Here is a 27,911-nt window from a genome sequence, read left to right as displayed (position 1 = left end):
TGCCACCCAGCTGATTAGCAGAGCGCCCCCAGCCAGCAGCCCGTCTTTCTACCCCAATGGTGCACATCCAGACTTGCCTCAGTGCACAGAACAAAGTTTATTCTGCCCATGGTTGGAAACAGTATGAATTGCCTTAAGGCTGTGGCAGAGGGGCCTTGCTCTCCAGTACGTCTGATGGGATGCTGCAACTCGCTCTCAACAGGCCCCGCCTCTTGCGTTGGAGCTGACAGTTCCCGTAAGGAGTGGACCGGGCTGTAATCAGCTCCAGGCCCTTTCGTGGGGAGACTCTACTGAGACGGATTCGGAGGGGAGATTTTCCACTGCTTTCACAGAGCCTTAGATCAAGCCATGAGCCCCCATCCTGGAGCGCATACACTCACACACGCACAACCCTGCTTGGAAGTAGGTGCCGGGACAGAAAGCTGGGGCAGGAAGAGGAGATTTGGCCTCTTTCACCCCTGTCCATCACAGGCTGGGAACAATAGCCCCTGTGGAAACGGCAGCCGGGTTGTGATAACTCAAAGCCCAGCGTGTCCGGAGAGGCAGGAAGGAGGCAGGCAGGAGGAAATATTAACTAGAACTATATAAACACTCAGCTGGAGTGGGTGGGGTGGGCACGCCCCCACTGCCATTACACAGCCCCAACGCCGCTGGACCGCCATTGCCGACGAAAGGAGAGCCTGGGAGCCACGCGGCAGCAGTGGCCCAGCAGCATGGAGAAGAACGCCTACGCCATGGCCAAGTTTGGCTTGGAGTCCAGGGACACCCTCTCCAGGAAGGACTGCGGGTTCTACATGAAGTACATCTTCCTCTTCACCTCCCTCATCCAGTTTCTCATCATCCTGGGGCTGGTTCTCTTCATGATCTACGGCAATGCCCATGCCGGCACTGACACCCACCTGCGGCACCTGGAGGACCAGGTTCAGGAGATGTACAGCAAGGTGATGGCCCTCAACGCCAAGAACCAGAACCTCACTCAGCAGCTCAACGCCACCACCAAGGAGAAGCTCGGCTGCTTGCAACAGAAGGCGGCAACTCAGAAAGAGCTGGAAAAGTGCAACTCCAGCCTCCGGGCCTGCACGGGCAGAGAGGTAGGTCTGCCTCCGAGAGCCATTCCCTGGGCTGCCTGTGCCTGAGCTGTCTGTCCTTCCTTCCCTCCGTGCTACTGCGCATCCCTCACCATTCGTAGAACCTCTTGCGTGCATCTATCCAGCCATCCCTCGGCTGTCTGTCTGTCTGTCTGTTTCTTCCCACCACAAGGATTCGTCCCTTGGTCACAACAAAGAAATAACAAATGTAATGCTCATTTCAGAGCCAAATTCACCCCCAAAGTAACCTCGTAGAGCCTCACCATGTCCAGCTTATCCCTCCTACCTGCTTAGGGGCAGACAAGGGAGATACAATGCACTGCAGCACAGAGGTACTTATGAAGCAAGGAAATGACCGATTCAGATTTCATCTCCAGCTATCCTGATCCCCTGACGGGCACTGTAAATGTCAGGAAAAGAGTGCCTCCTCTCCTGTAATGTGCACAGGTGTGATACCACTCAGCAGAGGAAATTTGGAATGGAATCCTAAAAGATCTCTTCCTGTGGGTGTTGTGTGCTGTTAAAGGTGCTCCACCCCAGAGGTGGCAGCATTTCAGTGGTGGTGGGTCAAATTATTCCTCCATGAGCTCTCCTTTTAGGTCATGCTCATTGGAGGTATTTCTAACACTTATCTATGCCCATTAGCAAGCCAGAGAACTGGGGGATGGATTTTGTTGTTGTAGTAGTAGTAAAAAAGCCCAGGGGACTTTCATTCTGCCACTTGCTGATAGAAAAATTGATTTGAAAGTTTCCATGAATTTTTTCTGTATTCAGCATCTTGCTGTGTGCTGACCTTGGCCTCAGCGCCTCTGAACATCAGACAGGAGCCAGAGACGGGTGCTGAGTTCTATGGGCACACGGTGCCCAGACACCATGAATATTCATGGCCCACAACCCTAGCTCCACCAAAACTTGGGAGTGGGTGTCTCCCACTGCCCTGCTGCGGGGTGTGTCTCCTGGCCTGTCTGGCGCCCCTGGCAATTTAAAAGGGCCCAGGGCCCTTGGCACGTCTCAGCTGGCCTAGAACAGCTTGCTGCCAGCTCTGGCTCTGTGCAAAGCAGCAGGCACATCCCTGCGGCCCAGACAGTGAGGGACTTGGACCAGGTCTGGCACCCCCAAAATGTTTTCAGACCTGCTGCTCCTGGCCAGGGGGATTCAATAATTACCGAGCAGGGACTGGTGTGTTACCAGCAGGGTTCCCTGTAATTTTTTTCCATCCATGTGCAGAATACTGTTAGCCGGTGGCCGGGTAATGTGTGGTGAGGTACTCCCCTGGGTCCTAAGCAACCCAGTTTTTTACTGTTAGAGCAGGCAGCTCCTAGCACTCTCACCTACGGCCAGGCTGTAGTAACCAAACGGTTAAAGTTCTTTTTGTTGTGCCGACTGTGTTGCAGTGACAAAAGGGTTAACAGCAGTTAGGCTCAGAGCTTAACTAGTTACAAGTTTATTAAGCTACAGTTATAAGCGTGCGGTTACAAAAGGCTATTGTTTACTTCTTATATGCTAGCAAAGTACAGGTGTTAACAAGTTACGTTACAATCCAATACAAAGATATCTGTTACCATCTAACACAATGATATCTTGACACTAGTTACAGAGCTCTAATTCTTTAGCTGTGCACAAAAAAAGTCGGAGACCTAGCATGGGTGTATCTTACCCTCTCTGCGTCTCTCGATACCAGCGTAGCCAAGCTGGATCGGTCACTCAATTCCGCGGAAAGACGAATACGAGGTTGGGCATCCCCAGTTGTGGACCTCGGGAGGCAATCACCTGACCCGACCAGCAGGTAGTTGGTGGAATGCACTCAAAGTTAAAGTTCTGCTGGACCCACCTTTTATACCCCTCTGGGTTACGTATTCTCTTTCTTATCTATGGTGCCAGATCATACTGGTCTGTCTTTGTGACGCCAGTTTGTTACAAGGGCATTTCTTACTTAAATTGCACTTGTAAGACAAGAGATAAGCAATTGAGGCGTACAGGACATTCTTTTGTGTGGGCAGGGCACGTCCCCTTCTGGGGTGATTGTGTGTGTGCATCATATCGATCAATGCCAGCTGGGGTGATTTCTTGAGGGTCCCCACCCTTGTTGACAGTTTGGCCTGTTAGCCTTCTAGCTGTACTTTCTGCTTCTCAGGGTCACGATAAGCCAGCATATCTGGGCCTCAATGAGGGCATCAAAGACTGTGCTGTCAGCAGCCATTTCCGTGCCCTGTGTGCTTCTCAGTGGAGGGGGGGGGCAGCGAGCAAGCTGGCTTGTAATTGTCTGGCTACAAATACATGTTGTTCTGTGCACTGAGGCATGTGCGGATGTGCACCACCAGTTGAAATGCAGGCTGCTGGCTGGGGGTGCTGCGCTAATCAGCTGGGTGGCACCTGACTGCAGAAGACACTCCTGTTCCCCGTGCTCGGCGACCGATCCCACGCACTGTCCTGTGGCTGCTGGGAACTCGGAGCTCTGCCGGTGCCAGCGCTCGAGGGAAGGACATGCACCCAGTTGTTCACCCTCAGGGTCTGTCCCACTGCAGAGCTAGCTGCTGAATGCACAAGTCCCAGCATGGGGAGGGGGAAATCGGGCAGGGAACCAGCAGGACAGGAATTACTGCCTCCTCTCTCCCGGTCACTTTGCATTGGATTCTTCCTTTGAGCGAGCAACCCTTCACCTTTCACTGCCTCCTGCGCTTTGGGGTTGTGGGTCAGGACTGAGGGGCACCAGCAAAGCTATGTAGGGGAAGCCCAGGAAGGGGCTGCGGGTCAGGGCTGAGGGGCACCAGGAGGGCAGGAATGTTCACAAGAGAGCAGCTTCCTGGGCGTGCAGGCACACACAACACCCACTTTTCCTTCCGGGGCGCCCACGTTCCTCACCATCCCGCAAAGGGAAAGAGGCCAACTTGCTCCTTCCATCTTTGCCGCCCTCCCAGGAACTGCCAGGGTGGCGCTCCCCCAGGGCCAGGGCCCTTGCACAAGGGAAGATCTGATGCTCATGGTCCCCCCTTCTCTCTCCAGCTGGAGTGCAGGTACATCTTGGAGTATGCTGTGAACATGAAGAGCCAGGCAGACGAGTGCTCCAGGAACATGAACTTGCTCAACATCACCTGCTTCGGTGGGTGAGATCCCCCAGCTTTTGCCCCGACCCACCCTGCCAGCACAGCCACCGAGACGAGCCCCAGATCGCAGTGACGCTCAGCCCCCAAGCGTCAGGGCAGGCCTTGCGCCTGGCCGTACACCGAGAGACCCTGCAACTCCTCTGTGGGGAAGCCCCAGGCCTGGCCCAGCTCAGTCTCGCTGGCGTGGGCAGAGTCGCATCAAGGCCAGGCAAGGTCCCCACACGCTCTCCATGCCATGGTCCCTGTAGGTTCTCTATGGTGTGGTGCCATGGTGGTCTGGGTGCAGGGGAGGGGGGAAGAGGTCTGGGGGCACTGGGGGCAGGGGCAGGGAAGGAGGTCTGGGGGCATGGGTGGGGGAGGAGGTCCGGGGCCACTGAGGGCAGGGGAGGGGGGAGGAGGTCCGGGGGCAGGGGAGGGGGAGCCGGGGGCACAGAGGCCAGGTGGGCAGCTGTTACCCCATCAGTCTCACCCCCGCCGTCTCCTCCTGGCGCAGCGGAGCAGCTGAGCTTGCGGGAGACGCGGGACCGGCTGGGGCGGGAGGCCCAGCAGCTGCGGGAGAACCGCTCGCAGACGGCGGAGAAGCTGAGGCAGGAGGCCAGCGCGGCCAACGCCGAGCGGGAGCAGTGCCGGCTGCAGACCATCGACCTTCGGGCACAGGTCAGCGGGCTGCTGCAGAGCCAGCGCCAGTGCTGCAGCCTGGGGGAGAAGCTGATAGGTGAGATGCAGGGCGTCCAGCAGACCATCCAGGCCGGTGTGGACAAGATAACGCTGAGCAATGCCTACCTGCCCAGCGAGTGCGTCACCCTGCGCCAGCTGGTGAGCTCGCAGCTCAAGATGATGGAGGACAAGGTGCAGCAGGATCTGCAGCTGCAGGTGCGGGACAACGGGAGGCTGAACAGTGAGAAGCTGCGCTGCGACGCCAGCCTGCAGGAGTGCCGGCGGGACCGCGAGGCGGAGGCCCAGCAATTCCAGCGCCAGCTGCAAGCCGAGAAGGACACCTGCGACACCAAGGCCATGCGCAGCTACCAGGAGAAGCTGACGCTGGAGGCAGAGAACAGGAAGCTGAGCCAGCAGCTGCAGGATAAGACCAAGCTTCTGGCCCAGGCTGAGGACACCAAGGCCCAGCTGGAGAACTGCAGGAAGGCAAAGGTGAGGTGGGCCCTGGGGCTGGCTGGCCATAGCGGTGTGTCTGTCCTGCGTCTGTCTGCCTCAGGGATGCATCTGTCCTGCATCCATCTGCCCACAGGGGTGCGTGTCCGGTGTCTGTCTGCCCACAGGCGTGCGTCTGTCCTGTGTCCGTCTGCCCGCAGGGGTGTGAGTGTCTGGTGTCTGTCTGCCCACAGGGGTGTGTCTGTCCTGCGTCTGTCTGCCTGCCTGCAGGCGTGCGTCTGTCCTGATGCTGGGCGGAGCGCGCACACTTCTTGGCCCATGGGAATCTGCCCACAAAGGCAGCCTGCTGTCTGCACACATTCCTCCTGCCCTGTGTATGTCTGTTCATCCACCAATGGCCTCATCGGGTTGGGGCTGAGCGCTTGGGCAGTTGTCCGGGGGCAGTTCTAATGCTACCCAGATGATTAGCAGAGCTAGGTTTGTTTTCTCCCGGTGGTGCACTTTCACACATGCCTTGGTGCAGGTAACAAAACTTATTCTTCCCATGGATGGAAATAATTAGAGGGCATATCGGTTGGGGGGTGGACAGAGTCTATTTATGCCCCCTACATCTGTTCCCCCTTCTGTAAAAATCCTGGAGCAAATCCCCCAAATCGTTCAACTCCCCCAAAGCCTCCTGCTGGCTCTTGGGGTCCCCCACCCCAGGCCAGCAGGTGACAGAGGCCTTTCCCTTAACCTTCTCCAGCCACATCCCTTCCCCGAGTCAGCCAGAACAGGTCTTCGTGGGTCTGGTGCCACTGGGAAGAGCAAAGGGATTCAGGCTGCACGTGAGCTGGCTCACGTGGATGACTCTGTGGCAGGGGAACTAGGGATCAGGGGGTCCTGCTGCACCCCCAGATTTTAGCCAGAGCTCTGCTGCTGGCCCCCATGCTGGTGTCCTGGCTGCCTGCCCCAGGGCTTTGCTGGCTCCAGGGCCCCCAGCCAGCCAGAGGGATGGCTTTCAGTGCCCCCACTTGGCTACTGCCAGGCTCTGCTAACCACTGTGACTCTCCTCTCTTTGACAGCACATTTTCCCAGGGAACCCAGGCCTGAGGAATCCCGGGTTCCCCGGCACCGTCAGGATCCCCGGGATGCTGGGGAATGCCGGGGCTCTTGGGAACGCTGGTGAGTGCCCGTGCCAGGGAGGGCAAGAGGCCGTGGGCGCATGCTTTCCCAGCCCTGCCTCATGCATTGCAGCAGCGCCCGGAACCAGCCTGTGCACACAGCCCCACCTTTTCCTACCCCTGCTCCCAGCCCGCCAGCGTGGGTCTTGAACTAACCCCAGGAGTGGCGGGGAGGCTGGTGCTATGCAACGTGGCGGTTCCCCCCAGCCCCTCGCCTCCCCTGCCCCTTTGTGCATGCCCAACCTGGAGTCATGACAGCGGCTCCAGACCAGGCCCGTGGGTAGCTGGGGGGTGTGTGTGTGAGAGCCACGTCTCTGGCCACTGGTGTGTCAAACTGGACCCCTGGTCCCAGAACCCTTCAGGAACAGCGGGGCCAGCCCCGGAGTGGGGGCTTGGGCGGGGGGGCCCTTCCCCTCCACTCACTGGTAGGAGATTCTAGCTGAGATCTCTGGTGCTTCTCCCCCGACAGAGAAAGCCACCCTGGACGCACTGAGGCAGCAGATCATGGAGGAGTTCAGGAGAACCAGCCAGTCCCCCGCCAAACCCGTGGAGCAGCCCAGGTAAGGGCAGGGCAGGGCAGGGCACAGCTGCGGGAGCAGCAGGAGCAGCAGTTCAGAGCCCTCTCACATCTCCCTCACCATCATAAAGTGAACACTCCAGCACCACTGCACCTGGGTTGTGCAGTACGGTGTGTGTGTGTGTAACCAATGATGCACAGGCCTGTGTGAGTGTGTGTGTGTAACCAATGATGCACAGGCCTGTGTGAGTGTGTGTGTGTGTGTGTGTGTGTGTAACCAATGATGCACAGGCCTCTGTGTGTGTGTGTAACCAATGATGCACAGGCCTCTGTGTGTGTGTGTGTATGTGTGTGTGTGTGTGTAACCAATGATGCACAGGCCGGTGTGTGTGTGTGTAAAACAAAGGGTGCACAGGCCGGTGTGTGTGTGTGTGTGTGTGTGTGTAAAACAAAGGGTGCACAGGCCGGTGTGTGTGTGTGTGTAAAACAAAGGGTTCACAGGCCGGTGTGTGTGTGTGTGTGTGTGTGTGTGTGTGTAAAACAAAGGGTGAACAGGCCGGTGTGTGTGTGTGTGTGTAAAACAAAGGGTGCACAGGCCGGTGTGTGTGTGTGTGTGTGTGTGTAAAACAAAGGGTGCACAGGCCGGTGTGTGTGTGTGTGTAAAACAAAGGGTGCACAGGCCGGTGTGTGTGTGTGTGTGTGTGTGTGTGTAAAACAAAGGGTGAACAGGCCGGTGTGTGTGTGTGTGTGTAAAACAAAGGGTGCACAGGCCGGTGTGTGTCATGCCCGCTCTCGCACCCTTCCTGACCCTTTGCACCCTGAAGCCTGAGACTGGGGGTCAGGCAGCTCCTGCTCTGGGAAGAAGCCCCACGAGCAGACAGTGGGGAGGTGGGGGCAGGGGGGCTAAAACAATCATCTCTGGCTGGCTGCACAAGAGCATTTCCTGGGCGCGGGGGGTGCAGCGCTCCCCAGTCACAGCTCCTCACCTGCCTCCTGGGGGTGCCGGGCCGGGGGGTCATTAGCAAGACAGCACATGGAGGGCAGAGCGGCAGCCCCCCCGCCCCGCACGTTTCCCGAGCAGCTGCAAAGAGGGGTCATTCATTCCCTGGACACGCCCTGGACAATCCCCAGTCGGGCTGGTGACTCCGGCTGGCGCAGGATCAGGCCCCTTGTTTTCTGCAGAAAGGCGCTGGGGGACACGGGAACCTGCCGGAGCCCCTGGCCTGGCTCCTTGCCCCGGGGGGGAGGGCAGAGGCCACGGGGAGTCCTGGGCCAGCAGGATAGCACAGCAGCCAGCGACCTCCTCCCCGGCCCGGCGGCGCTGGAGCGCCGCTCACCCTGGCCTTACGCTGTTTTCCTTCCACGCCAGCGGCTAGCTGGGGAGCGACCCCGGGGAGCGGAGCCGGGAGCTGAGCGGCCACAGAGGCGAGGGGGCACGACTCGAGTGGCGACACCCTGGGGGAACGGAGCTGGCGCACGGCCTGGGAGCTCACCCCCTCACCGGCAGACGTGCCCGGACGGGGATTTTGCTGCGCACGCCTGGGACTGCCCACCCTGCTGAACCTGGCTCACATGCACGCTCCCCACACTGGGCTCACGCCCGCCCCAACACGCTCGGTGCCCCCCCATTGCTTGTCCAGGTGCCCTGGCTCACCAGCTCCCCCTGTGCATGTGGCACAGGACTAGCTGATGGGGGCGGGGGGGCTCACGCTGAGCCACAGTTGCTCCCCTGACTATAGGGCGAGGGAGCTGGCCAGACCCAGCCGCGCTGCAAGGGACAAGCCCTGGCGGATGGGGGCGGGAGAGGTAGGGCTCCCTCTTGTCTGACCCCACTAACGCCCTCTAGGCTTTATCCACCCTCCCTGATGCCCTCCGTCCTCCTGCCCCTGGGGCTGCACCAGTCTTACTCCACCCTCCTCCTGTCCCTGCTGCGGCCTCGCTCCCCCCAGCCCCGGAGCCCCTGCCCTGCTCAGGCTCTGCAACCCCAGCCCACCCCCCTACTGCAGGCCCTTTCCCCTGTGGTCCAGGGCCCTGCAGCTCGCCCCAGTCCTGGCAGCTGGTTAGCTCTGGGGTCCCTGCCCAACGCCCGGGGCTGGCGGGCGGGTTCATGCAGGGGCGGGAAGCAGCAGTTTCTCCAGCTGCTCGCCCTGTTTAGCCCCGCAGCAGGCAGAGGCTCCCCTCGCTTTGCCCTCACCTCCTCGGCCCTGAGCTGAATACACGCCTGACGGCAGCCGGACCTGGAGGTCGTGTGCTGTGTTCGCACTGCTGGCAAGCCGGCGCCTGGGCAGGGCAGGGAGGGGCGAGTGAGCCGGGGCAGCGTCCCCCGTACGCTGAGCACTTAGAGCACCAGGAGAGAGTTCAGTGCCACCCGGCTGCCGGACAGCGTGGCCCCAGCCGCAGCGTGTTTCTACTGGTGGAGCTCATAATATTTACTCTGCCCATGACTATTAAAACTTAGAGGGAAGAGTGGTGAGGCCTCCCCTGTGTGTGGGGGGGGGGAGGGCAGAAAGCTGAAGCTCCCATGGGGGCAGGTGCGGTGATGTTAACTAGGGGCTGGTTCTCAAAGGGGCTTTTGCCCCAGATTTCTGGGTCATAACTCGCTCCCCCCTCCAGAAGGGGAGTTCCCCTCTCCGGCTTGACACGGCAAGCTCTGGGGTCCCTCCTGAGGGAAAAAGACCCGGAGACTTACCCACGGGAGTTTTGCTGGGAAGGGAAGGTTTGTCAGACAACCCTTAACCTGAAGCCACTTCCCCCTGATCGGGCTCGTGCAGGCCGGGCACATCTGTCACAGCTCAGAGCAGTCCGCCTCGCAGGGAGGGAAACTGAGGCCCAGAGCAGCAGCATGACAGCAGGGAGGTGGCCGAGTTGGATGCAGAACCCAGCAGGACTGAGACTCGGGTGCCTCTAACCACTAGACCATGCTGCCCCTCCTAGCGCCTGACTCCCAGATCCACTAGATCTGAGCAGTGCTGCGGCCGTAGGAAACGGAGGGCCTGGCAAAGGGACTGCTGTTAAATACATTAACCCGCCCTGTGGCTCAGCTCACTCGCAGGCTGGGGCTCCGCAGGGCGTCTCTGTGCCACGGCAGGATGAGAGGGTTTGTTTAGGACTGAACAGGACACACTCGCCCCGCTGGCTGCCATGATGTGATTTATGGCTGGACTGCATCTCCCCCGAGGGGATCACAATCAGCCTTTGCGAACTCGCTGCTGGATTGCGAGCTCCTTGGGAAAGGCCCTGCATCCCGCTCGCTCTGCACAGCGCCGAGCGAGGGGCCTCGTTCACATCCTAACGTCAGCCCCGAGCTGCGCTCACAGAAACTGCGCCCTTTCCTGAGCCACCACCATGCGGCCACTTCTGGGGGCAGGAAGGCAGCAGCTGAACCGTGCGCCGCAGCGCTCGGGGAGGCAGGAAGGCTGAGGATGGCGCCAGCTGACATGAAGAATGGAGGGGAGCAGGAGGAGGCATTTGACCAAGACGTGGGGGTGGGGTTTAATGAGAGCCTCCCCCACCTCCATCTAGCATTATGCAGGGCCACCAAGGCCCGCCCTGCCCGCAAGGGGAGAGCTCCCACTTGAGCCCCCCCATCCTGGGGGGACTGAACCCCACTTAGCAGATAAGGTCACGGTGCAGGAGGGAGCAGCAGCACGGAAGCAAACAGCACCCCCCACCCCCGCTGCAGGAACAGGTCACCCCAATCCTGACGGGCTCTGGTGCCACAAAGCCAGGGCAGGCACATACCAGAGCTGGGGCCTGTACATGTCCCATGCAGCTGAGGCTGACACGGCTTCCCCCGCGCCTACAGCAGCAGAAACCAGAGTCCCCCCATCCTGCCTCACCCACACTCAGGAGGCAACGCAGCTGGTGTAGCACATCGGGATGGGAGGGCAGCTGGCACCCTGGGGTGCTACCAACAGCCTGGCGGCACCCGGGAAACTCAGCTGCAGCACTGCTGCTGTGTGCACACGGGGCTGCGGGGGGCAGGCCAGATCGCCCAGCATTGGCTCCCTTCTCCCCTGCGTCGTAAACTCCCCTTCCGCTCACTGATTGGCACCCACCCCGCTGGGCTGGACTTGCAGCACCCCCAAGGCCCCGAAAGGCCCCTCTGGCCACACAAGGGGGCCTTAAAGCAGATGAAAACACACCCCCACCCCCCGTGGAGCTCACAGAAGGGTCTACGCCCACCTGGCTCCCAGCCCCAGGCGGCACAGCAGCGCCATGGGAGATGCAGGTCCTGCAGCTGCTCCCTGGAGTTTTGGGGAGCAGAGCGTAAGTTAGAGCAGCCCCAGGGCTGTTGTGACTGGCACCAGGTAGCTTCCTAACCTAAAAGTGCCCCTGTGCAAAGGCGGCTTGAAACCAGCCAGACACTCGCTGCCCACGGGGGTGGTCGTGGAGAATGAGGCCTCTGCAGCAGCTTCTCTGGGCCCAGGGCAGCAGCCCCAGGGCTGTCACTCCAGCGCCTGTCCGCAGCCCTGCGTGGGATGAACCTGTGGGGCACTTGGCTCTTGCCCCCCCCCCGCCCCCGCTTCCCGGTAAGAGCAGGGGAAAAGCGCATTCCTTGTACAGCCTCAGGAAATCCTCTATAAATAACCCGTCAAAACATGGGCTTCCTCAGCAGGCAGCCGGGAGCCTTGTGGTAATGAGGCCCCAGGGCAGGGCTCAGGGCCAACAAGATGGAGAAGGCAAAGGCCAGGGACTGCACACAGAGCCTGGCTGCCGGGGGGCGGGGGGGGTGCTAGCACACGCAGGAGGCAGGTTGAGTCAGAGAGCAGGGAACAGCTGCCGGGGCCAGCTCCTAACCAGCACCCACCCAGGGTGGTGGGAGCCAGGACTCCCAACCTAGGAGGGGAGGGGAGTTCAGGGGGAGGCAGTGGGAACAGCCTCAGTTACCAGAAAGTGGGTGCACTTCTGTCCCCTGCTGGCTGGGCTTAGAGCTGCTCAGCTGTGTGTCATTGGCCCCACACCGCTCATGAGGATTCTCCCTTAGCTCCTACAGTCATGGCGCTGAAGCCCAGAATTCAAGCCTTGCTCCTGAGGTTGCCATGATGCCCAGCGGGCACCCAGGCTGGTCCCATGCCTGACAGCTGCTTCACCTCCAGCGGGCTGGGCTCACGGCACCCTCAGCCTGATACAACCCCCCAGGTGGGGGTCTCCAACCCCTACTGCTGGGCAGACCAGAGGCTGGGGCCGGCTGGAAAGAAAGGGCCAAGCCTTATTTGGCAGTGTCCCCGTCCTGTCTAGGCACAGCACTGGCCAGCTCCAGGCCGGCTTGGGTGTGGGGCCACAGGAGAAACGTGTAGCCCTGGTAGGGGCAGAACCCGCCTGGCCCGAGACCCCTCCCAAGCTGACACCAGCACCCCAGGGTCCCCCCCTTTCCTGGGGCGCACCCGCTGTGCAGGCTGGAGCCCACAGCTGGCAGCCCATGGGGCAGACGCCTGGGTTCCATTCTTGGCTCTGCCCCCAACCAGCCCCACCAGCTCCAGTTCCCCCACCATGCCTCACCCCTCCCTCCACTGGTAACACTGGGCCCAAACCCTCCCCCTCCTCCCTCCCACTACAGCCGTTGAGCCCCATACAGCTCCGAGCACACCGCTGGCTCTGAATGGGAAGACTCCCTTCCCCCTGCCTCAGTTTCCCCTGCTAAGACAAGGAACAAGCCATTGGCTGATCTGCCCTTGCTTTGCCCAGCCCAGCGCCTGCTGTTCACTGCAGGGTAGAGGGACGACCTCCTTGGGCCTCCTGCTGTGGGGAGGAAAGAACAGATCACAGGGCAGGGAAAAGTGCTCCGGGGGGGTTTAATAAGCACAATGGGGGGCAAACAGTAGGTGGTGGGTGCAGGTGGGAGAAGGGGGTGGCCTCTGCCTCCTGAGCAGCTGCATCCCACATCCACAGCTCCGCTGCTGCCCCCTGGCCCTGGGCTCCCCCAACCCCTACAGCTGCCCCTCCATCCCAACCTGCAGCATTTCCAGCCCCTCGAGCCTCTGCCTCAGGGCAAACTACTGCAGGGCTGAAACTGAGCCCTGCCAACTCATCACTGCTAGCGCGCTGTCCTCCCTCACTTTCCTCTGCCACCATGGAGGCATTCCAGCCCCTGGCCTGATCTCACACCAGCCCTGAGCCCCTCACTTCCCAACACAGAAGTCCCTGAAGATGATATCCAGGATCTCCTCAGCGCTGACCCGGCCCGTGATCTTCCCCAGGTACCTGCGGGCCAGTCGCAGCTCCTCGGCTGCCAGCACCAGGTCCAGCGCCTTGTAGCCGTGGTACCGGCTCAGCGAGCCCAGGCAGCTGGTGAGGTGGAGGCGGTGTCGTGCCTGCGTCAGGCTCGGGGAGCCAGCCAGAGGGTCGCCACACCTGGCAGATGAAAAGGGGGGTCATGCCCAAAACCCAGCTCGTGTAGGAGAACAAACAGAAGCTGCCCTCTGCTTTGATGCATGTCATAAACCCCGTACTGCTCAGAGCTGATAGCGATTCTCCTCTAGCTCCACAGGCAAGTCCTAATCCCACAGGCTCACCTGGAAATGGGAGGCCTCTCCAAGCGCTTGCCTGTTCGAGCCCTTGTCAACCCGCTGAGCAGTTTTGTGATCTGCGGCAGACTGGGTTGTCTAGTGGATGGAGCACTGGGCGGGGGGACGGAGAGTTGGGCTCTAGTCCCAGCTCTGCCGCTTCCTGCTGAGTGACCAGCCACACCACTCCGTGCCTCAGTTTCCCTCCCTCCTTTATCTGTTCAGGCTGTGAGCTCCAGGAAGCAAAGCCTGTGCCCGCCTGTGCAGCCCCCATATTGGCCCTGGTACGAGAGGCAGCCCCATTCCCTGCCCCGCAGCGCCCCCTGCTGCCAAGGGCACCACTGTGCCCTCCATCACAAACAGGGGTCCCAGCCCACAAGACCCCACACCTGCCACTAAGGTCCCCCCACCCCATCCCTCACCCGTCACCCCCAGCAACTCACAGCTGCTCCAGCTGCACCCCCAGCAGGCTCAGGAGGCTGTCCAGGCCCTCTCCAGTCTTGCAGGACAGCAGGCAGGCGGGAGACAGTGCTGCCTCCTCGCAGGCTCCCAGCAGGGCCCCTCTGCATCCCCCCTCCAGCAGGTCGGCCTTGTTGAGGACCAGGATGTAGGGTGCTGGGGCGCCGGGGGGCAGGACGGCTCGCAGGGCATCGGCAAGGTGCCCAGGCTCTGGGGCAACGTCCACCGCGGGCAGCACAGCCAGCACCAGGTCCGCACGCTGCAGCCTGGGGGCAGAGGGGCTGGGAGGCTGCTGCACGCTGCCCCAGGGCTAGGCCTGGCGGGACCCCCATCCACGCCTCACAGCCCCCCAGAGGCCTGAACGCCAAGAGGTGCTGAGTCTGTCCAGAGCCCCCCGGCTGGGTCCCCTCTCCTCCCGCGGCCTTGGGGGGCCCCGATCCCCAGCACAGCTCAGTAGCTTTGCGTTCCCCCCACCCCCCCGGCGCCTCAGCCCAGTGGGTCCCCCCACCCGGCACAACAGACAGCCCCTAAGAAATACATACGCCCCCCAACCCCGCCCACAGCCAGCGCCCCTGGCCCAGCCCAGCCACCCAACCCCACCCCACAGCTGACGCCCCTGGCCCAGCCTCCGACCCCGCCCACAGCTGGCACCCCTGACCCAGACCCCTGACCCCACCCCACTCCTCGCACCCCCGGTCCAGCCCCCCAACCCCACCCCACAGCCAGCACTCCCATCCCAGCCCCGCCCCCCACAGCCAGCACCCCTGTCCCAGCCCCCCACCATAGCCGACGACCCCGTCCCAGCCCCCCAACCCCTCCCCACTCCTAGCACCCCCGTCCCAGCTCTCTCACCTCTCCCGCGCTCTGCTCACGCCCTCCCGCTCGACCGCATCCTGGGCCTCCCTCAGCCCGGCCGTGTCACTCAGCACCACGGGGTAGCCGCCGACGTTCAGCGCTGACTCCACCACGTCCCGCGTGGTCCCCGCGACGGGGGAGACAATGGCCGCGGGCCTCTGGCCTGGACAGGAGAGGTCAGGAACCACGCTGGGCGATCGGCCAGGAGGCAGGCGGGGGGCCTGGACTGAGGAGCTCTCAGCATGGGGCTGCCACCCCCAGCCACACCCGGCCCCAAGATCCCACAGCCCCCCCGCACCCCCAGGCCTTTCTCCAGGGCTGCTCCAGGCAGCTGCTCAGCACAGGGGCACCCGAGCCCCGTCCATGTCGACAGGGCACCCTGCATACGGTCACAGCGTCTGGCAGTCACTGGGCCAGGGCCAGCCGTGCCCCAGTCCAACCCCATATCCCAGCACCCGTCCAAGGCAAGGCCTTCCTCCCTCAGGCCGCAGTGGGGCGGGGAAGGTGGCCGTGCAGCCCCCTGAAGCGTGTGGGGCTGTGGCAGGCTGCCAGCGCCCACCCATTCAGTTGGGGCCCACAGCAGACCCTGGTTACACAAGCCAGGGGCTCAGCACCCTTCCACAGCATCAGGCCCAGCGTGGCCTCCTGCTGCCACCTAGTGGGCATGGGAGCGTCCCGGCCTGTTCCCTCACCAGCACGCACCAGCCTCAGCCAGGGCACTCACAGCCCAAACCCGCAGGGGGAACCCCAGCCCAGACCCCCGCTCCCCACAGCCACCGGCCCCACAGGCTACCAGGGCTGCCACGGCTTGGGCCCAATTCTAGCCATGCTGGGCTTCCACCACACAGGCGCCAGGCTGCAGGTGTCAGCTCCTCAGAGTCAGCCTCAGGGGCCCCCGCCTGTGCCCCCCACCCCAAAGCAAGCCCAGCCTGGGGGCAGCCGAAGACCAGCGCAGGCTTGAAAACGGGCCCCGGTTCAAACTGGGCAGGAGTTTGGGGAGAGCAGCAGCAAATCCCCTACCCTGGCTTTGCCACCCAGGGCCCATGTCGTGTCTCCCTCTCTGCCTGGTCCACAGAACACGGCCATCTGCTCCGGCCCTCGCCTGGCCCCTGGCTGCCCCGGCCACACTGTGCAGCCGATGCGATGGTTAATACCCGGGTGCTGGGGAACCCGGCACAGAGCAGCCAGGGCTGACCAGCGTGAACTCCCCCGGCACTGGGAAGTGGGAAGCTAATCAGGGCCTGTCCCTTCTGGGAGGAATTAAGAGCCCTGGGCAGTGTTCCCTGGAAGTTGAGCACTGGGGCATCAACCCGGGAGAGATTCAGGTGCTGCCCAGCTGATCAGCAGAGCGCCCGCAGCCGGCGGCCTGTGTCCCTATGGGTGGTGCACATTGGCAGATGCCTCGGTGCACAGAACAATTTTTTCCTGCACATGGATGGCAAAAAATCAGAGGGAACCCTGGTCCTTGGCTGTCCAGCCAGCACCTAACCCCGCAGTGAGCTGAACCAATCCCTGGTGTGGGTGAGACCCTGAATGACAGGGGACACTAAGAACTGCAGAGGAAGGTCCCACCCCATCCTTCTCCCCAGCTCACACAAGAGGTTGAGCAGGCTGCTCTTGCCAGCGTTGGTGGGGCCAGCGATCACCACATGGACCCCCCCACGCAGCCGCTCCCCGCGACGTCCGTCCAGCAGGTGTCCCTTCAGCTCCTCCTCCAGCATCTGCACAGCAGCATCCACTGAGACCAGGTCACGAGCCAGCATCCCAGCGAGCAGCAAGGGAGTGGGGGAACAGTAACATGAAATGAAAACAGTGCAGAGAGAGGGAGGGAATGGAGATGGAAGCAGAGAGCCAGAGCAGACTAAGTGACTTGCCCCAAGCCACACAGCAAGTCAGTGGCAGAGCCAGGAATGGACCCAGACCCGTCCGAATCTAGTGCCACAGCTGGCTCTGTGCCTCTATTGGCCACCAGTTCAAAGGGCCCAGAATTTCGATTCTGGCATGAAATCAAGGGGAGTTTGCAGATGAAACAGAAACCGACTAGAGAAAGAGACACCCAGGGACAGGGTGAAAGTGACCCCAGCACAAGGGCTGGGCACCACTTAGCTCTGGACAGCCCTATGGCACAGCACGTGAGCATGCCCAGATCCAAGGCACAGCCTGCATCGAACGAACCACAGAGCAGCCAAGGCAATTCAGACTTCCCAGTTTTAATGGGGTCAGGGCTCTAGAAGTCACTGCCCAGACCAGGGCTCCCTGTAAGCCGAGCGCTTGGGCGGCCGCCCAGGAGAGATTCAGGTGCCACCCAGCTGATGAACAGAGCAACCAGAGCCGCTGGCAGCACAAGTTGCTACTGAGGGCCCACATCAGCACAGGCTTAAGTGCACAGAACAAAATTTATTCCGCCCTTGGATGTTAAAAATTAGAGGGAATTCTGGCTCAGACCCCTGTGTCATCATTCACACCAGCCCAACAGGAGCCTGGAATGCTGTCCCGACAACGTCTGGGCCCTGCTTCCCCCGAACACAAGCTACAGGGTGAGGCGCCAGGCACAGGTGATCTCAGCCTGGGGGCTCTATGAGGACACTGCCCCTTTAAGGGCAGGCCAGCACCACTCACCTTGGGCCAGCACGCCCTCCTCGAGGTTGTCCTCCTCGCTGAAGTCGATAAAGGCCTCCACGTGGGCCAGGGCCTGAGGGGTGGAAAGGAGGACGGCACTTGGCTCGCTGCGGCCCTGATCCTGCAGTCAGGTCAGGTGCCAGCACCCAGGCGGAGTCCCACCTGGCTCTGACTCAGGACCCGGGCTGCATCTTTGCACCCCCAGCGCTCCTCCAGCAGCGAACTCAGACCTGTGGCTCCCTTGGGCGTCTAACCCTCCGGGGTCCCTTACAGCAGGCCAGCTGCTTCAGCCACCCCGCAAGAGCTGCTCACCCCCCACCCTGACCTAGCGCTTCCCACCTGGGAGCTTGGAGCAGGCGGCAGCTGGGGGGACAGAGACCAGAGAGAGGATCCCGCTTGCTCAAAGGCACCGATGGAATCAGGGTGAGCGGGGAGCTGAACCCAGGAGTCCGGACTCACAGCTGGCACCTCTGAAACGGCATCAGTAACCCCCTGACTCCCTCCAGCCCTGTGGAGTTCTGGCCTCCCAGCTGGCACAGGGTCAGGTCAGAGCCTAACCCGGCCAGGGGATGGAGCCTGCTGCTGGGAACAAGGGTCAGATCACATGGTGCAGGAATATTCAACTGCTCTGCATCCAAGGAGCTCAAGGCATCTGGCGAAGGAGGCGCCCTGGTTACAGAGGGGAGCCAAGGCCCACCGGGGCGGCAGCAGCAGGGGTATGACCCGAAGGCAGGAGTCTCTCCGCCCTACGCTATCCCCCTCTGCTGCCAGCACAGCCATTCCGGGCTGGGGCAGAGAGGGACCTTGCCTTGGTGAGCTCCTCGCTCCAGCGCTGGTACAGCTGTGCCAGCTCCCCCTCCATCTGCCGCAGCGCTTGCCTCCTCTGGGCCTCCGTCTCGGCATGGATGAGGTCCCCCAGCCCCTCCACCTCGGTCAGGCCCAGCTTGCCGTTCTGGAACGCCCGCTTGGTGAACTCGCCGGGGTCGGCAGGGCGCAGACCGGGCAGGCGCCCTAGAAAAACCACGCACAGCAAACCTCAGTGGACCCACAAGGGCATGGCTCCTTGTGTGGCCAGCAACCTGCCCCGCCTCTGGGAGGAGAGAGATCTCCAGCAGTGAAATAAGAGCATCCCGGGGCCACGTTCTGGAATGGATTAGAGCAGGGGTCAGCTTCCCCCGGCACTGGTGCCGAGAGCGGCACGCGAGCTGATTTTCATTGGCACACGAGGGTTCCTGCCCCTCCAGCCAGGCCGCCTATGGATTACAAAAGACCAGCTAATGCTGCCAGCCACCACCTCAACGGCAAAGCTCTGCACCTTCAGTGCGTTAGGAATGAAGCTGTTGTAAGTAGGACTATGAGGGACTTGAAGAAGTACCACCGGCACTCGGTCGTATAATGGGATCAAAAGGTCAAATTTCTGCCCTCTGCCTCAGAAAGGTTGCTGGCGCCTGGATTAAGGATGATTTTTGACTTCAGAAGGTGGCAAAAGCGACCAGGGAGAAGCTGTTCTAGATTTGATTTTAACAAAATCAAACAAGCTCCTGAGAATGTAAAAGCGGCAGGCAGCTCGGTGAAAGCGATCGTGAAATGACAGAGGTTGTGATTCCAAGGAATGGCAGGAGGGAGCAGAAAATAAAAACAACAGCTTTCAATACGCCAGCTTTAGCCAACTCAGGGAGCTGACAGGTAAGGTCCCAGGAGAAGCAAGACTAAGAAGAAAAACAATTGAAGACAGTTGGCAGTTTTTCAGAGAGACATTGTTAAGGATGCAAGAACAAACTATTCCACTGTGTAGGAAAGCTAGGAACGGACCACGCTGCCGGAAGCAGGAGATCTTTAATGATCTAAAAATCAAAAAGGAGTTGTATAAAAAGTGGAAAGAAGATCAAACTACACACATGCAGAGGCAAAATTAGAAAGACCCAGGCACAAAAAAAGCTCAAACGCACTAGCGACATAAAGGGAAACAAGAAAACAGTCCACACGTATCTCAGAAGCAGGAGGAAGACCCAGGGCAGGGCTGGCCCATTGCTCAACGAAGAGGGAAAAAACAATACCAGAAAAAAAGGAGGCCGGGGAGGAGAAAGGAAACGGTAGAGGTGCTGAATTACTTTGTTTCAGTTTTCACTAAGAACTCTGGTGGTGACTGGCCCCTAGCACAAGGAACGCTGGAGAAAAGGGAGAAGGTTCAGAAGCTGAAATACGAAAAGAACAAGTTAAACATTTGCTTGGAAAAGTCAGATGTCTTCAAGTCACCAGAGCCTGACAAAAGGCTTCCTAGAATAATCAAGAAGCTGACAGAGGAAGTATCTGAGCCATTAGCGATCGTCTTTGAGAAGTCCTGGAACAGATTCCAGAAGACTGGAAAATGGCAAATATAGTGCCCACGTACGAAAAGGGAAATAAGGACAACCCAGGAAACTACGGACCAGTCAGCTTAACTTCTGTGCCAGGAAACATAATGCAACAAATAGTTAAGGAATCGATTTGCTAAGAGCTGGAAGATAACAAGGTGGTGAGAAAAAAAAACCAACTCATGGCAAACCAATCTGATAGGGAAACAAACTTTGTGGATAAGGGGCCAGGGGAGATGTGGCACACCTAAACTTTAGTGATGCATTTGATACAGTTTTGCATAATATTCTTATCGATGAACTAGGGAAATGCAGCTAGACAGGGTTACTATAAGGCATGTGCATAACTGGTTGGACAACCTTTCACTGAGCCTAGTTATCAATGGTTCACCATTGATCCACTCCCCAGATCCATCCCTGACACCAGCCCAACTCAGCAGGTGTTACCTGAGGCCCTTTCTCCCCATCCCAGGCCCACAGCACAGGGGGGACAGAGCGACGGAGAACTTGGCTTGTTGATTGTCAGAGAGACGGAGGGAGACACTCACCCAAGGCCTGGAGCACGCCGCTCACCACTGCCGGCCCCCCGTGGACGTGCAGCTCTGCGCAGTCCTCCCCAGTGAAACTGTGGGGCCCTGCAAAACACAGAGCCCATCAGAGACAGCGCTTACCTAGGACATGCGTCCAGTGTCCCCTCTACACTGAGAACTCCAGAGGCCACCCAGAAGAGGTTTATATAGCGCCCGGCTGATTAGCAGAGTGCCCACAGCCAGCAGCCTGTGTTTCTATGGGTGGTGCACATCAGCTCATGCCTTGGTGCATACAACAAAATTTATTCCACAAATGACTGGGCCGGGGGGAATTAGAGGGATCCCTGCATGTGGCTCCTGTGGGAAGCTGCCCAACTGGGGCAGGAAGCGGGTTAAATGCTAATGCATTTCTATCCGTCTCTGCGCTGGTGCTGCCAGGATGGGCCAAGGGCCCGACCGTTAGAATGAGGGCAATCAGGGACAGGACGCTGCTGGGAAGGGACAGACAGGTGGCTGAGACGGACAGCAGAGAAGGAATGAAAAGCTCCCTCTGCAGCGCACAGCCAGACAGCGACTGAGGTGGGGTGGTGATGGTGCTCCCCAAAGCTGCCTTCACACCAATCCCTGTTTGGAAATCACTTGCCCCCACCTCCGGCTGGAGCACGGCAGCTTTGCAGACAGCACCCAGAGAGCCAAGGGGAATCCTCTGGCCAGGGCTGCAAACAGAGCTAACATCTTGGCTCTTGTGAAACGTGCCAGGGGAAACCCAAGTGCTTCAGGTCGGAACTTGGTGGGTGGGGGCCCAAGAGCCAAGGACTCAGTGCCTGCCCCGGGGGCTGGATTTCCAGGCAACCCCAGCACACAATAAGCTGAACTCTCCAACTACCCAGTCCCTTGGTCCTCTAGCCGGGATCACGACCCAGCTGGGATCCCCCGGGCAAGCGCCTGAACTCCTGGCCCACCGTCCAAACCGCAGTCCCCTTAGAGCTCCACCTGCACTGGCCACAGTCGCCACTCACTGGTCCCACCCATGTAGCAAGAGACCCGCCCAGCCCAGCCGAGCCCTGTCCGGCTTCCTAGAGGAGACTTGGTCCCAGACCCTGCAAATCCCATCCTGGTCCCACGCCTGCTGAGCAGCCGGGCTCTGGCCCCCTCCGCAGGGCGGTCTAGGCACAGCGGCAGGGGACGGATGAGCTGAGCACCAAGTTCCTTCACGCAGACAATAGAGACTGGGGCTTGGTGAGCTCCAGAAGTGCCAAATTCTGTCCCAGCGGCAGCTGAAAGGGGACCCACAGCCAACCCCACACAGCAGATCTGCTCCCTGGCAATGAGGGTATCGATGGCAGCCAGCTCCAGCCCCTCCGACTGCCCTGCACTGACGGTCTCCCCCTTCAGCCGCGGGAGAGAAAGACGCCCTGTGCCTGGGAGCATCTCAGCCCTTCAGCATCCGGCGGGAAACCCTCACACAACATCCGCCTTGGAACTCTGCCTGGGCGCCAGGGGCTTTCTGGGATGTTCCCTCATCCAGCCAGGACCCGACAGCTGCTCGCTGGCAGCCTCACGGACTGCTGGGCTGGGGAGCAGAGATCCTGTTTTCATGCCGGAGCTCTCAACAATAGCAAAGGAGGTGGGGGAAGTACAAGAACAGAGGGCGCAAGCAATGCTGCTTGTAAAGGCTGCAAGACACCCACGAGCTCTCTGGAGCCATGTGCAAGTACCAAGGACAGAGCCGGGCCCTTCCTGCTCCCAGAGCTCTGGCGTGAACGGAAACCCCTCATTAGCTCTTCTCAGTACAGGACAGGGGTCTTGAATGCAGTGTACCCCAGGGCCAGGGCTCATGTCCTCTTCGTGGGCCAGCGGGCACCCCACTCTGGTAAGGCTCCGGGGGAGCTGGGGGTCTCGCTGTGGTCGTTCCTCTGCACATTTCCTGGCCCCACCGGCCCACCTACATGCTCCCCACCTCCTCATGCACCACCTGGTCCCTCCTGCTGCCCCGGGGCCATTTAAACACCCCCCGCAGGGTCCCCAGCACCACACCGGTAGCACAGCATGGCCCTGTGGCCTGCAGGTGGTGAGTTCAGAGCTGTTCCGTCCACAGAAAGGTTCGACGCGGCCACCCCCAGGCCCCACATTTTGTCAGGCCCCCGCAGTAGCTGCCCCAAGTGTCCTATGGACGGGACGTCCCCACGCCCCCATACTCGGCTTAGTCTGCAGGGCTCTGGGCATGCTGGGGCCAGCAGCCAGGGGTCATTCCTCTGCACTCATGACAGGAGCCACAGGAAAGCAAAGCTTCGCAGCAGTGGCTGGAGGAACCGGGCTGGCCTGGGAGATGGCAGCAGAGTAGAGCAGATGCTGCAGCATCGTGTCACTTCCCTGCAGCTCCCACTGTTGTGGTGGGTGGGTGGGGAGCGGGACTGACCCCCGTGGCCACCCCCTGCCAGGCAGCTCGGTAGTTCCCCAGGGAGGGGTGCAATGCAGGGGGCGGGGGTTGAGCAGGGATGGAAAGAGGTGGCCCAGGGCACAGCAGAGCTGGAGTTGGGGAAAGGGGATGGACACCACCCCTACCCCGAGGGCTCACACAGAACTGCTCAGGCTGCCCCTGGGCTGTGAGTCAGACACCCCCGGTACAGGGCTTGTGACCCGCAGGGCTCGGCCATTCCAATTCCCTTGTGCACGAAGGGCGGGAGACCACCGGAGGCGAGAAAGCAGATGGCGATTGATCAGGAAAGTGGAAATCCCATCTCGCCCGCCCCAGGCCACGTGCACACAGAGGGCCCAAGGCCGCAGGGAGGACAGGCCTGGCACAGCGCTGGGGCAAGACAAGCCATCCTGGGGCAATGCCTGCCCTGGTGTCTCGTGCAACACCACACCGGACAGAACGGGACCCAGCCACAAGGAGACGGGCCCAATGACGTGGGCTTTGCTGCCCACGGCCAGCCACAACCAGGCTCCATTTTGGCCCCGATCCTGCACGTGCTCTGCTCGAAGAGCCGCAGATGAGGCCACGCAAGATCAGCTGGGAGGCAGCTGGAGAGTGGGGATCGGGAAAATGCAGCTGGGAATCTCTCCTGGGGCGGGGAGGATGTGTGACTATGGGGATGGAGGGTGACCCTGGGACAGAGATGTGCCAAGAGAGGGCTGGCCTGGGCTGGGCACCTCGCTGCAGCTCCACATGCTGTGGGGTTAGTGCTGGGAGCTGCGGACAGGAACGAGCGGGCGACCCTCTCCGGAAGGTGGCTGCCCCTGCCGGGGGGTTATTACGGGGGAGCTCCCGCCAGCCAGCTGTTTCCATCCAGCTAGTGAGGGCGGCAAGAGACCAAGCAAATGTCATGCTCTGCGGCACAGACTGAGTATCCCTGGGGTCTCAGTGCCTGTCAATCCCCACGTGGATCAAGGTGGGAGCTGCCCCCAAGACCCCCTGTGTGCATGGGCCGGGTGTCCCAGCCCTACAGAGCCTGCTACAGCCTTCAGCTCTAACCTGGGAACCAGATGACCAGGCCCCGGTCCAGGGTCTCCGCAGAGCTGGGGTCGTGGATCCTCTGCAAGGTGACAGCTCTAGGCCGGGGCAGGTCCTGCTGCCCAGTTAGACTCCGCAGGGCCGCCCCGCTGGCAGGGCCGCTGGTCCGGATCACAGCCACACCGCATTTCCCATGGCCCGAAGACAAGGCAAAGATGGTGTCTCTCTTCCCGGCAGGGCAGGAGAGCCACTTGGCCAGCCTAAAAGCCCCAAAGTCCAGAGGTGAAAATGCCCCAAGCAATGGGCCCAGAAGCAAAAGATTCCCACCACCCAGGTCTGATCAATGACCCACAGCAGCAGAGAGACTGCTACCCTGTGAGCAGCACCGAATGCTGGGCCAAGCTGTGAGGTCAGCTTAGCACCTTCTGCTGAAGCCCCTGGTACCAACCGCTGCTACTACAGGTTGAACCTCTCTAATCCAGAACACCCTCCTCTGGCAACATCAGTAATCCAGCATGGTTTTCCTTAGCCAGATGTCCACTTACCATAGGCATGGCCAAGTTTTCAACAGTCCCATAAAGTTTGTTTAAAGCCACCAGGCCTGGCTCTCAGTGTTCTGTGCTGTTATTTAGCTGTAATTTACCCTCAAATGTCTTTTAAGAGCACAGTAAGCAGTAGAAGTGTTGGTAAAACTGCTAGACAATGGCTACGTCTACATGTGAAGCCAACATCGAAATAGGCTATTTCGATGAATAACGTCTACACGTCCTCCAGGGCTGGCAACGTCGATGTTCAACTTCGACGTTGCGCAGCACCACATCGAAATAGGCGCTGCGAGGGTACGTCTACACGCCAAAGTAGCACACATCGAAATAAGGGTGCCAGGCACAGCTGCAGACAGGGTCACAGGGCAGACTCAACAGCAAGCCGCTCCCTTAAAGGGCCCCTCCCAGACACAGTTGCACTAAACAACACAAGATACACAGAGCTGACAACTGGTTGCAGACCCTGTGCCTGCAGCATGGATTCCCAGCTGCCGCAGAAGCAGCCAGAAGCCCTGGGCTAAGGGCTGCTGCCCACGGTGACCATAGAGCCCCGCAGGGGCTGGAGAGAGAGCGTCTCTCAACCCCCCAGCTGATGGCTGCCATGGAGGACCCAGCAATTTCGACGTTGTGGGACGCGGATCGTCTACACGGTCCCTACTTCGACGTTGAACGTCGAAGTAGGGCGCTATTCCGATCCCCTCATGAGGTTAGCGACTTCGACGTCTCGCCGCCTAACGTCGAAGTTAACTTCGAAATAGTGCCCGACGCGTGTAGCCGCAACGGGCGCTATTTCGAAGTTAGTGCCGCTACTTCGAAGTAGCGTGCACGTGTAGACACAGCTAATATGACCTCCCATGGTCTGGCAAATTCCCTCAGTAGGCACCGGTCAGATCCTAAGGGTGCCGGACGAGAGAGGTTCAACCTGGAGACTTGATGCACCACAGCCAGACTCACCGCTCCCGCCCAGCCATTGCATGAATTTTCTTTCTGGGTCCCAGGTCTGGGAGGGGTTCGTACTGGGCAGCTACAGAGCAGCCTGTAGCGCCCTTCCAGTCGCCCTGTCCAATCCGCCTGGTCTCCTACCCTCACCAGTGCACAAAACTGCCCCACCCGGGCAAGCAGATGCTTGGCCACGAGCAAAGGAGCTGCCGCTCTTCCCGCACCCTTAGCAAGCCCGCAAAAGCGAGGCCTACAGGGCTGTGTGTGCCCACACATCCACCCCCCAATCACCCATCTGGGACCACGGTTAGGAGACAGCCCCCGCCCCTTTGGTGGAGGACTCCCCATTAGCTGTTTGCTGTATGGGGCCTCAGCCACAACAGATCCCAGGCTGGGGCTACTGGGGGCCCCTTGGCCACCCCCCCCATGAGCCACAGTCGCATGGTGCGCCCCAGCCAGTCACCCTGCAGCCAGCCGACCCCTGGGACCCCAGGAAGGGGGCACCGGCTCCGACGCAGGCGGGCACATGCCCTGAGCTGGGGGCGCAGCCTGGGCAAACACAGCCCTTGCCACCGACTGCTGCTGCCCCCCCAAGAGCCCCCAGGGACCCCCCCATACCCACCCACCTGGCAGCAGCGCAAGGCAGGGGGCTGAGCGCGGCGAGCGCCTTCCTCCACGTGCCGGGCCACATGGCCCCCGGCAGGGCGCAGCAACGGGGGCGGGGGGTCCGAGCAAGCCCCGCCCCCGCAGCGCCCCGCAGCAGCCCCAGCACGCGGGCGGGGGGAGGGGCGCAGCGCGCCCGGGACCGCAGCTCCGGCCCTGCCGCCGCCAGCTCCTGATGACGCGCGCTGCGGCCTCAGGTGAGGGCAAGAAGCTCCGCCTCTGCCGCCGGCTGATTGGCCAAGCACCCAGAGAAGGGCGGGGCTTGTGCGCTGCTGGCCGGCTGAGCCTGCTGGCCGGGTTTAGCGCGTCCACACGGGGCTGGGTTGGGGAGCAGGGTCCCAGTCCTGCCGGGGGAGGCCCGGGGAGCCAGTCCGCCCCTTCCCTCCTGCAGTTTGCTGGCCGGCACTGCCGTGCTGAGGCAATTTAGCGCCTGCCCCCAGGATCCCAGCTCTGTGCCTCAAGGTGGGGCTGGGTCCCATTGGTGCAACTACACCAGCTCGTGTCCTCTGCAGGAGGGATGCCAAAGTTCCCTGCAGAAAGCCGGGCACCACTTCCCGGGCAGGCAGAGGCACAATGTGGAAGCCTGGGGTTGCCCCCACCTCTAAATAAAAACTACTAGTTTCTGGCATCCTTTTAAAACCAAGGAGATCCTTAAAGTCAGGGGTGAGCAAACTTCTGACATCCGGCCCCACTTTTCACCCCTGCAATTATCAGGGGCCCTCCCAACTCCTCTAACGTCAGCCAAACCGAGGGGCATTTCAGTTGTGTTCACATTAAAAAAAAAATCCTTTTGGCCGGTGTAAGAAAACGTCTGCAGAATGTAAAAATGTCATTAATCAGTATGTAAATACGAATGCACAGACATAAAAACAATAACCCATTTCTACATTTTTAAGGAGACGGATGCGTCTCACACCCAGCAGCTAATTGTACTGTGCCTCTGTTATGACATTTCACTCCGCCTCAGAGGTGCCCCCCACTTGGGGCACCCCTGCATCTAACTGGAGAGAGTAAGCGATTTGCCTTTGATCCCATGTGTTTCACTGTGGAGAGGGGAGGGATTCCCTGGGGAGAGAGGAGAGGAGAAGAGATGGGAGTGAATTATTTATTGCAGGGAGCTGATAGATCCAGGAAGCGTTCTTGATCATATGCTGAAAAACAAGCTGACCTCACGCCTCCCCAAGGCAGCCCCCCTGCCCTCCCGATGACTCCACGTGATCAGGTGGCTCAGCCCCAGGATGCAAACACAGCTGCCCCGTCAGGGAAAGAGACGTGAGACAGGGCAGGTTGGTGCATGGGCCTGCTGAGGCCTCCTCTCTCAGGGCTTTGTCTGGGCTTAGATAAATGCTGCTTGGCCTAGAAATCACGTCCCATTGCCTTCCTGAGTCTGGCACAAACCTCCTCCCCAGCTGGGTCCCATCCTCACCCACTAACAGTGCCTACTCCCCACCGCCCCTTCCCTCCCACTGCCCCACTTCTCCCCTTTTTCAGTCATATCTTTCCTCCTTCCTGGGCTGAGGGGCAGGAGGTGGATTTAGCACAGGTCACTGGTTTCTCATTCGCCCCTTTCATGCCTCTTCCGCTCCACTCGCTTGTCTGCTGCTGCATTAACTGTTCAAATCACAGCACAGTGTAGGGGTCCTCCCTGCATGCTGCATGTGTCTGGCCAGGTAAGTGGGGCTGGGGCTGGTCCAGAGCGGGTCAGTTGCGATCAAAAACTGAGGTGCAAGAGACAGGATGTCTGAAAGAGAGACAGCAGTGGAAACTCCCCATCCACGCTGCAGCCAGCCACTTGCGCCAGCCAGTCTGGCAGTACCCAGGCAGCTCTTGACAGAGGAGGACACTCTGGTAGGACATTATCAGGGCTCCCAGGGTGGCCACCCTGGAGCTCTCCAGTCAAGGAGAGTTTCCCAACCAGCTGGGGCTGCGAATGCCCCTTGGGAGCTGGGAGTCCAAGCGGATTCGCTCCACTGCTTTTGTCCCCCAAGAGAATAAAGATGGC

General features: G+C 60.4%; 2 protein-coding genes across 2 annotated transcripts; one reads left to right on the top strand and one right to left on the bottom strand.

Annotated features, from left to right (window-relative positions):
• The first annotated feature begins 631 nt into the window (after window positions 1-631).
• Window positions 632-9,446, top strand: PLVAP (plasmalemma vesicle associated protein). Its single transcript, XM_074978622.1, has 6 exons — window positions 632-1,091; window positions 4,092-4,188; window positions 4,686-5,341; window positions 6,367-6,466; window positions 6,935-7,025; window positions 8,352-9,446. Exons 1-6 carry the CDS (start codon window positions 714-716, stop codon window positions 8,356-8,358), a joined length of 1,329 nt encoding a protein of 442 aa, XP_074834723.1. The 5' UTR covers window positions 632-713; the 3' UTR covers window positions 8,359-9,446.
• A 3,131-nt stretch (window positions 9,447-12,577) lies between these two features.
• GTPBP3 (GTP binding protein 3, mitochondrial) lies at window positions 12,578-26,087 on the bottom strand. The gene is made up of 9 exons (XM_074978352.1): window positions 25,873-26,087; window positions 23,784-24,022; window positions 20,324-20,410; window positions 18,230-18,432; window positions 17,422-17,494; window positions 16,397-16,540; window positions 14,800-14,965; window positions 13,932-14,213; window positions 12,578-13,336 (listed from the first exon to the last, which is right to left on the bottom strand). The coding sequence occupies exons 1-9, from the start codon at window positions 25,935-25,937 to the stop codon at window positions 13,105-13,107; spliced, it is 1,491 nt and encodes a 496-aa protein (XP_074834453.1). The 5' UTR covers window positions 25,938-26,087; the 3' UTR covers window positions 12,578-13,104.
• Window positions 26,088-27,911: the final 1,824 nt, after the last annotated feature.

Source organism: Carettochelys insculpta, chromosome 27 (assembly GCF_033958435.1).
Source record: "Carettochelys insculpta isolate YL-2023 chromosome 27, ASM3395843v1, whole genome shotgun sequence".
Taxonomy (NCBI): Eukaryota; Metazoa; Chordata; order Testudines; family Carettochelyidae; genus Carettochelys; species Carettochelys insculpta.
Note: the sequence above shows the minus strand (reverse complement) of the source record. Positions and strands in the feature narration are given on the sequence as shown.